Here is a 10,546-nt window from a genome sequence, read left to right as displayed (position 1 = left end):
CCCCCGCCCCTTCACACTCCCTGCTTCACCTACATGGCTTATGCCTATTCAACTCTTAAGAAAGCCCAGGTCGCTAGTAAGCACGTACTGACTCCTTTCATCCTGGCAACTGTCTATTCAGCAGGGACTATTCTGCTATTCCTTTAGCTGAGGAAGATATTTGAACCTTGGGAAGTTAACCAACTTGCTCAGGGTCACACGGTAGTTATGTGAAAGAGCTGGGATTTCTGCCCCCCACCCCCAACCCGTGATGCAAAACTCCCACGCACCCATACATTTATTGCTGCCATGGCCTTGTGTGAAACCTGCTGGGGAACTCCGCTCCCGCTTCCCACTGGTAAATTTCCAGAGTCCCAGCCAGAGGGAACTGGGTCCTCCACAGAGGCTGAGCTCTAAGTGGCCAAAGCACTGATGCACTAAGAGTAAAGACAAGGACAGTGACGCCTTGCATGTGTCAGGCCACATGTGAAGTCCTGTGCCCAGGACCAGGCCTTCTCAGTGATAGGTGTGTGGTCAGGCAGGAGGTGTTTAGAGGGAACTTCCAGGATGAGGACAAAGTGGAGGCTACCTCTGTGGTTGGGAGCTCGGGCAAGGGCCTGCGATGTGCCCTGGGGACACTTAGGCACGCTCTGTGGCTTTGAAGTGCTGTCTCTGGGCCCAGATCCCAAGCAGGCAGGAGCACGCCAGTCCCTGAGCACAGCTGGGGCATCTCAGAAGCCTGGGCTTGAGGGCAGCCTTGTGAACCCGAGCTGATTACGATTCTGTCCTTTGCATAGTCACTGAGTGGCTAATGGGCATGTACCGGGCCTACGCCTTCATCCTGGGACACTGCTTTTTCGCCATGGGAGTCGTTTTCCTGACAGGACTTGCCTACAGCCTTCCCCACTGGCGGCTGCTGTTTCTGTTGGGAGGAACACCTATATTCCCCCTCATCTGCTATATCTGGTGAGCAAACAAATATAGGACATGCTACAAGGATGGGTCTGATGGGCTGGAGACTAGGAAGGTGGGGAGTCCGTGAAGGGTTGGAGTGCATGGGATTTTCCCTGGGAGAAAGTATATGAGAGGAGAAAGAGACAAGGCAGACCCTCTGGAACCTCAGCATTTATGCCATCAGAGGAGATCCTCAAAGAGATGTCAGAGAGGTGGTCAGAAAACCAGAAGAAAAAAATGTTGAAAGGCAAGAGTTTAAGGATTAGGAAATGGTCAGAGTTGAAGGCAAGAAAGGTGAGAAGCATCTGTTGGTCTTGGTGACCTTGAGGTGGCTTCTGTGGAGCCAGAGGAGATTGAGGAGTGAGGAGGCCCTGAAAAAATAGAGTCATCCAGGTGGCAAAAGGAGAGGAACAAAAGAGAAGGCAGAGAGGGAGAAAACTGAAATCACCGTGTTAAGGGTTTGGCAGTTCTGGGTGAAGCAAGGATCATCTTGCCACAGAATGTAAGGACAGACTCCCTTTCTCCAAGACTGTGCTTTTCATCAGGCTTGAGTAGATGACTTGAAGACTGTGTCTTTCATGAGTAGATGAGCAACATGGGGAGGGAAAGAGATTCAAGACTCTCTCACTTCCACGAACAGGAAATTTCTAGCCTTTCTAGTTGGCAAAGGAAGATGGCCACTGGGCCGTGGTGGTTTGTTTGTTTGTTTGTTTGTTTTTTAATAATAAGTGCTGTCCTGAAGGTGGTAATACCTGTCTTTAGAAGGTGAGGTTATCAGACATTCTTAACAGCTTTAGGAATTCAGCTGAAATTTCAGGTAAAAAAGTTCCATGTTATATTCGATTCTTCCTTTTTTCTCTGATTTCATTTTTTCATTTCATTTCCCTTCTTCCTCACCCTTGATGCTGAAAACTCAGCCTCTGTGCACCAATGGCAAATCAAATCTTAGAGACACAGTTTTGAGTGAAACAGAAAAGAATAAGCCTTATTGCTTTGCCAGACAAAAGAGGGGACAAGCAGGCTCCTGCACCAGAAACTGTGTCCCAACCCCAGAGGATTCAATGAGGAGTTTTATAGTAATGGTTCAAGGGCGGAGTTGCTGATAAGATTAGGGTATGTGCAGGACCTATACTCCTCTAATCTGGTTTCAGGTAATATTAAAAAAAAAATATATATATATATATATATATATATGTTTGTTTGTTTTATGTATTTGGCTGTGCCAAATCTGTTGCAGCACATGGGATCTTTTTAGTTATGGCACATGGGATCCCTGACCAGGAGTCAAACCCAGCCCCCTGCATTGGGAGTACAGAGTCTTAGCCACAGGACCACCAAGGAAGTCCTCAAGTAATCTTTTGATGAGCTTCTCTGGTTCCTTTAATTGGGCCTTAGGTAGTCTTCTTTGGAATGAAGAGTGCCGACAGCTTCCATTTATTGGGGGCTTCATAAAGAACTCAGAAGATATTGTTCTGTGTATCCCTTGAGGCTGAGCCAGGACCCTGCCCCAAATCTGCACTGCTGTTTCTTGGCTGCTCCTTCCTTGTTTCTGCATCCCCTCCCTTCCCTGATTAGTCCATTGGCATTCAGGGACAATCACGGAGGTTGGAGTCTGTTCCCTACAAACAAGAAACGGGGGACACAGAAAGGTTTCCAACCCAGGATCCTCACAGGGTCCTCCTCAGTTTCAGCCTCTCCTATGCTTTCAGTGCCAACTATTCCACATCTGAGGACTGGGGTCTCCAGGGTCCTCTGAAGCCAGGAGCAAGGTTCTCTGACCTCTCCAGCTGTGCGGCACGGGTCTTGCCTGCCCAGTCGGCCCACTTCATCCACTTCTGGGCTTCATGTACTTGCCAAATCTTTCTTCCCATCTCTCCTACTTGAGGGTTGGTATCTTTTTTCACTCCTTTTTTAAAAAAAAATTTTATTTATTATTAATTTATTTGATTGTGCCAGGTCTTAGTTGCAGCATACGGGATCTTCCATTTTCCTTGTGGCATGCAAACTCTTAGTTGCAGCTTGGGGGATCAGGCTTGACCCCTGGGTCCAGAAGATCCCCTGGAGAAGGAAAGGGCAACCACTCTGGTATTCTTGCCTGGAGAATCCCTGGTACAGAGGAGCCTGGTGGGCTACAGTCCATGGGCTCATAAAGATTTGGACATGACTGAGCGACTAGTTCCCGTATGAGGGTTCAAACTCGAGCATTGGGAGCATGGAATTTTAGCCACTGGACCACCAGGGAAGCTCCTCACTCCTCTATTTTAGTAGGCATGTGGTCAATCTCCCATCTTTTTGGAGACATCCCAGTTTAATGACTTGAGGACAGTTTTGTAGCCTTAGAATGGAGGAGGATAACAGGGTGACTGGTTGCTGGCCCCTTGGGGGGCTGCAGGGGGTAGGGAACAGGAGCAGGGGCAGGTAGAGGGGATGAAGTTGTCTCTAGAGTCCTGGGTGTGTGTGTACAGTGGCCAGCTGCAGAGTCCAGGTTGGGGCAGGAAGAGGGACAGTTACAAGAAATCAGCAGGGGCTGATGGCAAGGTTTTGTTGAGAGTGCCTTTCCAGGGGACTGAGGTTCATACTAGCTCTGCCTCTGAGAGTTTGGGCAAGCCACTAGGCCCTGAGGCTGAGAATACATTGGGAATAGTCATACTAGATCTGGGTTGGGCAGAGGATTAACAGACTGATAAAATAAGGACACTTAAGAAGTGCTTTAAATGTTAAAATGTGTAGGTTCTTCAACTTGGAAGGATTAGGAAGAACCAAGGACCTAGGGTTATTTTGAGGTCAAAGGCAACGGGAGATGTAACCAGGAGGAAGTGGGCCGGAGTAGAGACCTCCATTCACCCAGGCAGGCGCTGGGCCCTGCAGTCAAAACTGGGGTCCTGTCTCCCATACTCTCCAGGCTATTAGGAGATAGGAAACAGGAGAATCCCCAACTACGAGAACGAGGCTCTAACAGAGGATGTGGATGCAGAGGGAAGAGGCCTCAGTATGTCTGGGCAGGTGTGGACAACCCCTAAGATAGAAAATAGCTGTTAGAGGTGGCTGAGGGGGACAGAAGCTGTGGTGCAGAAGCAGCCAGTGGCCGGGGTGTCACTGAGCAGTGGTGGATACTGTAGAATGGCTTGGGCAGAAGTGGGTATGGGAGTCCAAAGATGATGATCACCTTCAAAGCCTCCAACATCTGAGTCACCTCATGCTGGAACAGAATGGCCACGGCTGAGGCTGGGATGGGGCCATCTTGGAGTGATGGGTAAGAGAGGGATGGGCCATGCAGGATTCTTCCAGAGTCCCCACGGTGGCTGATAATGAAAGGGAAGCTGGAGGAGGCCAAGCAGGTGCTGTGCTATGCAGCTGGTGTGAACAAAAAGACCATTCCTTTAAGTCTGCTGGATAAGGTAAGAGACCTCTGGCCTGGAGTCGGGGCCCGGGCAGGAGGGCTACGTGGGACCTCGGCCCAGAGGGTGTCCCCAGCCCACTGCTTGAGGAAAAGAGTGATGGCAAAATGGAACCCTGCCAGGGAAAAGCCAGAGGCCAGGCTGGCCCTGGGAGGCAGAGGGCAGGGGACCTCGTGAGTCCTGCTGGCGGGGAGCAAGCTGGGGTCTTGGCCCTGCTGTGGCCGGTCCTGCTTGTCCTGTAGTTGCAACTGCCTGGAAAGAAGGTGGCTTCGGCCTCTATCCTGGATTTCTATAGCAACAAGGACCTCCGCAAGTTGACCTTGGTGATGTGCAGCATATGGTGAGTACCCAGGGCTGGCGGCGGGGACTGCAAACGGGCTTGCAGTTCAGGGATCCAGGGAGAGAATAGATGTTGGGGGGCCGGTGGGGGAGCAAGGCCTGAGAACCCTGGTGCAGCCCGCAGAACCCAGATCTCTGTGTTTGTTCCTGTCCTCCATGGCCACCCTGCCATGCTCTCCTCTGCCTGTCTTTATTCCTGGCCCTGGCTTTCCGTGTGTCTTTCTCGGAGTGTCTCTCTCTTCCGGTAACGAATTCCAGGTTTGCCGTCGGTTGCAATTATTACATGCTGGGCCTCAAGATAAAGGAATTGGGTGTGGACATCTACCTCACACAAGTGATTCCTGGCATAATGGAGGTGCCCGCCCGGCTCTGCTGCATCTTTCTCATCGAGCAGTTGAAGAGGAGACGAACACTGATTGTGACTTTGTTCCAAGGTGCCATCATGTGCTTCCTTAGCCTTACGCTCCCATCAGGTACAGCCTCCACAACCCCCTTTCCGCCTCCCTGGTGGCACCCCCCAACCTTCTAGCTTCCTCGAATCCCTTCCTCGTGCCTCCTGCCCCTATCCAGGCAACACAACACCCTGGGGGTCAGCCTGTTGCATCCACAGCCCGCCAGCCCTATAGTGGCCCTAGCACTTCCTGAGAAGGGAACCATTCTCTAGAATGGGTGAAGAGGGGCCTCCCAGGACAGGGCACTGGAAGGTCCCGGGGTCCTGGGAGGGGAAGAGGTGCTGTTCAGAGGAATCGTCCTTGGGCAGGAGAGCGGGCAGCCTTCTTCCCCTCGAGTCCTACCCACATCAATAATTAAATGCGAACAGAGGCAGTAGAAGTAGTCTTCAACTGCCACCCCAGCCCTGTGTCATCTGTAGCCTCACCAGGAAAAGCTCAACTGCCCACTGAAGACTGAGCATAACACTGGGCCAAACTCTCAGGAACAATTCTTGCATGGAGGCCACTCATTCCCAGGGGGGCCCCATGCCCCGTGCCCTGTCAGTTCAGAACCAGGGAAGGAAATGGGAGGGCGGACTCTCAGTATTTTCAAAATTGCAGAGTCCTAGAACAATGCATATGCTCCAGGTCACCAGGCTGGCAGAATGTGGCAGGGCTGAGATGTGGACATTAAGATGTCAGCATTCATTCACCTGATCAGAATGGGTACCACAGGAGCCCCCTCAGCCTCTGGGGCCAGGGTCAGGGAGGCTGTGTCCAGGATCTGCCTCATGGCGTTCCCTCACTCTCCCTGGGGACTGCAATTTTGTGTGTCTTGACCTGGACCCTTTTTCTCCCTCTCCTGCTGTTGGCAGTGTTGACTGGCTAAAACAAAACAGAAGAAACAAAGCCATTATTCAGTTTCTATTGTTCAGTGGTTTTTTTAAAATGTGGGTCTATAATGACTTAAGCAGAACTGTCTGAAACTAGACAGACTAGGAGGAAAATCCCCAGTAAATAAAACTAGGTCTCCAGTTTCGTCCTGGAGCCAAGTGAAGCCAGACCCGGAGCTGGGCACGGGGAGGAGGCCTAGGGCAGGGTCCCGCAGAGGCTGGTAGGGGAGGAGCTGGAACTCCTGGCTCCAGGTCAGTGAGCCTGGGTTCAACTCCCCTAGACCTGAGGAATGGGCTTTCCTGAAATCATTTCTGCCTCTTCCAGTGTATAATCTGGCTCCCCAGAGTTGGGCATCCTGGAATGTCTAGCCATTCAGGCCCCGGGGACTAAATGCCCCCTTACCCCTCTCTACCTGGCAGAGAATGAAGGGGAAGTGGGGAGAGCCCTGAGCAGGCAGCCAGGCACACAAGGTGCCGGGCTGGGGCTGAATGGATGCTCCAGAAGGAGCAGGCGGTGGGGCGGGGGAAGCTGGGCCTTGGTGAACATGTGCAGGATCACAGAGAGCCTGGAGGCAGGGATGCAGGAGCGGAGTCCACACAGTGGGTGCTGGCCGAGAGCCCACACGGGCCCCACTCAACTGACCAGCTCTGCCTGCTCATGTACTTATTCCCTCTAGCAGACTGACCCTTCTCTGAGTCTGCTGGCCAGCTGACCAGGTGGTGGGGGGTGGACTGTCCAGATGCCTTCTGAGGGGGATTGAGGGAGGGCCAGTGGGCAGGCCTCCCCAGGCTGCCCCGAGGGAAGGGTGGCCACAGACTCAGGCAGCTGCATTGTCTGGCCACAGAGTTGAAATCCCTTCTGGTCTTGATAACCCTGCTTGGAGAGTTCAACCTGGCCGCCTCCATCACCATGTTCTACATCTACACTTCTGAACTCCTCCCCACTGTCCTCAGGTAGGGGCCTGGAGGGTGATGGTGGGGGCGGGGCATGGTCGGGGGTGGGCAATAATAGAATGAATAACAGCAGCTGAGACTGGGCATTCACCTGGTGACAGGCACTCTGCTCAGCAATTTACATGGGTTACTCCATTTAGCTCTCACCCTAAATATCCCCCTAACACCATCATCAACCCTAATTCAGACATGAAATCAGAGCGGTAAGGGCACTGGCTCAAGGTCAGACATAGCAGATGGCAAACATGGGGTTTGGACCTAGGCTGTCTGACTCCAGTCCCTGACTGGCACTGACTGCCTAAACTGTGTCTGGGCCACTCTGAGGTTCAGGCCCTTCTCCAGAGGAACCCTTGATGATGGCTATAGTATCCCCCTCCCCAGCCACCCTCACACACCCACACTATGGTGTATGAGCCTTATAATTCTCCTACTCCTGGCTCCATAAAAAATTACTACCTACCTTGCAATATCAAGGAACTAAATTCTCCAAGGTTGCACAGTGAGTTGGACAGGGTAGAGATGAGGGTGTGGGATTTTGGGAAGCTGCTTTTCCCACCCAGTCCAGTCGCTGGGCCCCAAAAGCCTCCAAATGAACTCTCACCTCCCCTTCCAGGGCAACAGGTCTGGGTCTAGTGTCTCTGGTCTGGGCAGTTGGAGGCATCTCTTCTTTGACACTCGTCAGCCAGAACATTGCCATCTTAGCCATCATTCTCTGCTGCCTCTCGGCCCTTGTGGCTTTGTTCTACTGCTCCAGTATGCCAGAAACGCAAGATCAGCCCCTGCCTGATACCCTGGAGCACATTGCCCCACATACAAGGTGAGTGTGCGTGGCTTCTGGGCTCTGGCCAGAACAGGGCCTGGTTTCCAAGCTGCTGGCCATGAGAGCATGTCAGACACTATCCATCCCTGCCCTGCTGCCAGGAGGCCTGTGATACCAAGGCTACTCTGTAGTCACACAGACTCCCTCGCTCTCCTGGGTGCTGCAACCTGCCTTGGTCCAGCCCAGCCTCTGCCAGCTCCCATCCTGTCTGGCTCTCCTGACCCAGCGTGGGGCAGACCTTCTTCTTTCCTCATCCCCTGATGCCTGTCTACACGGGTGATGCCTGTGGTGATGCTCTGGGCTTCCTCCCCTCCCAGGGCACAGAGGACTGGCTTGGAATCAGCTTTCTGAGTATTTCTCCAATCCTTTCTGAACTCCCAGTTCCTCAAAAAGGACCCAGTCTTTTATTATGATTTTTTTTTGCCCATACCACCACACAGCATGGATGGTCTTAGTTCTCTGACCAGGCATTGAACCTACACACCCTGCAGTGGTCGTGTGGATTCTTAACCAGTAGGCAGCCCGGGAAGCCACCAAAGGGACCCAGTCTTGATTGATGACTCTGGCCTCCTGGCCCCAGTAGCCCAGGACCCCGCTTGGGAAATGGGCTCCACCCAACTGCTTTATGGACTCTTTGGTCTCTGGTCTCTTAAGTGCCCCTGGAGAAGGCTTGTCAGGATTGGTAGAAACACTCCTCCTAGGATTTAGGCCAGCAGAGCCCACAACTCTCTCCCTGGACCTGAGCAACAGGGAGGGGCAGAGGCTACCTGATGTCTTCCAGTGCCCTCTGCTCATAGCACAGGGGCCTCTGCCACTGGCTTCCTCAGTCCTCCTCCCCACCATCGGTCTACTTCCCTTGTCTCCTTGTTCAAACTCTCATTGACAGCCCCTGAGCTAGGCATGGTACCAGAGCCGGGCTGTCAGAGGTAAGAGGTTCCCAGGCTTGAGCGAGGGAGACAGATATGCAAACAGTTTTCACCAATGGACTCTGACACAGGAATATACAGGACCTATAGGAACCCCAGGAGTGAGGAGCTTTACTTTAGGGATTTGGGGCAGGCTTCCCAGAAAAAGGGATATTTGAGTAGGGCTTTGAAGGATGAATAGGCGTTTGGTCCGTTGTAGAGAGGGGGACTGGCATGCAGCAGAGGGACAGCATGGTAACTAAAAGCACAGGCTCCGGAGCCAGGGAGCCTGGAGCTCTATCCCTGCTCACACTCGCCAGCATGTGCACAGGGAGGTGACCTACTACCTCTGAGATTCAGTATCTGCAACATGAGATGATAACATGCATGGAGCATTTCCCATGTGTCAGGGCCTGTTCTCATTGCATGCCTTTCCACCTGTGTCCTAACAGTCACCACGTGCAGTAGTGACAGGCAGGTCCTGTCACTATCCCTCATTTTACAGGTAAGGAAACTGAGGTATAGAGAGGTGAAGACATAGACCCTAGCCTTCCTCTCTCATAGGAATTGGGAAGGTTAAAGCCAAATGAAGGGGTTGGCAGGAATTCCCTGCCATTCCAGTAGTTAGGACTCTGTGATCTCACTGCCAAGGACCTGGGCTTCCATCCCTGGTCGGGGAACTAAAATCCTGCAAGCCGTGTGGTGAGGCCAAAAAACAAAATTAAATAAATAAATAGTAGAGTGGTCGGCACAGTGGCACAAGGCAAGTGCCCAGTAAATGCCAGTGATGAAGATGGTAAACGGCATCCCAAAGATGCAGAAGAGCAAAGGGTTTGACCAGGGTTGGGAGATGCAACAGGCCTGATTCTGGAGGCGAGGACCCCTCCTAGGCTCACACAGAAGCTTGGCTGGGGACCCACCAAGGCATGGGAAAGCCCCGCCTCTCAGGAATACACAGCCAGGCCTGGCCTGTTTTCTCAGCTCCTAAAAGGATGCAGCTCAGACTTTTTCTCCAACGGTTTCTCCAGGAGCATAAGCGAGGAACTCTCGAATGAGGACATGTTGAGTGACGATGTGACGGAGGAAGCGGCCAAGAACACCATTCTCAACGCCAGGTTGACAAGCATAGACCACGATGGCCTCTCCAGCCCGTCTTTGCAATCTAAAGAAGAGACAGTAGACAAGGAGGAGGACTGAGCACCAGGCCCTGCATGCCCTCGGGTGGGAGCTGAGCGGCTGGATATGGGGCTGTGAATTCTAGGCCTATTTCGACTTGGGGGGCAGGGTCAGTCCTGCTCCAAGGCCAGCCCTCCCACCTCTCAGGGAGCTAGCGTGTGATTCATTCCAATAAAAGTACCATGTTTCACTTGAGATGACTAGGTCAAAATTCACTGTGTCCAGAGGACCCAGGGGCCCAAGCCTGGAGGAGAGTGGTCCTTGATGTCTCCGCTGGCCTCTGGGGACAGTGAGAAGTCATCTGATTGGGGTGTGGGGGTGGGTCGCGTCTGTGAGGGCCAGGACTGGGAAGGGCAGCACTCACCTCCACGCTGCCCACATCCTTCAGCTCAGGTGTCCACTAGTGTGGCTGGGCTTCCTGCTTCGGGTGTAGGCTGGGGACAAATTCCACAGGCCCACCCCTGTGTGCGCACCTGTCAAGGGAGGGGTGGAATGTAAAGGAATAATGAGAAGGTCTCCCTTTTGTGCCATGGCACAAGGCTTTCTCATGCCATCTTTCCTTTGCTTTTCCCAAACTCCTCTTGGGGATTACCTATCTCACTCTCATCCTGTGGAGAGGGGAGGGCTGTGTCTTCCTTGATGATTCCATCCCAACTCACCTCTGACCTCCACCACCCTTAGGATAATCCTCAAACCC

The 10,546-nt window shown here is 52.7% G+C and overlaps 1 protein-coding gene across 1 annotated transcript in view; it reads left to right on the top strand.

The window, feature by feature from the left end:
• SLC22A14 (solute carrier family 22, member 14) overlaps positions 1-9,870 on the top strand; it is an 11,727-nt gene extending 1,857 nt beyond the window's left edge. Inside the window, exons 4-10 of the mRNA XM_010835573.1 lie at positions 777-945; positions 4,211-4,331; positions 4,574-4,671; positions 4,929-5,143; positions 6,795-6,948; positions 7,562-7,765; positions 9,702-9,870. Coding sequence (XP_010833875.1) covers positions 777-945; positions 4,211-4,331; positions 4,574-4,671; positions 4,929-5,143; positions 6,795-6,948; positions 7,562-7,765; positions 9,702-9,870 — 1,130 coding nt within the window. The remainder of the gene's footprint in view (positions 1-776; positions 946-4,210; positions 4,332-4,573; positions 4,672-4,928; positions 5,144-6,794; positions 6,949-7,561; positions 7,766-9,701) is intronic.
• Positions 9,871-10,546: the final 676 nt, after the last annotated feature.

This window comes from Bison bison, unplaced genomic scaffold (assembly GCF_000754665.1).
Source record: "Bison bison bison isolate TAMUID 2011002044 unplaced genomic scaffold, Bison_UMD1.0 scf7180017864043, whole genome shotgun sequence".
In the NCBI taxonomy this organism is placed as follows: domain Eukaryota; kingdom Metazoa; phylum Chordata; class Mammalia; order Artiodactyla; family Bovidae; genus Bison; species Bison bison.
The sequence above is the reverse complement of the archived record's forward strand: the minus strand, read 5'-3'. Positions and strand labels throughout refer to the sequence as shown.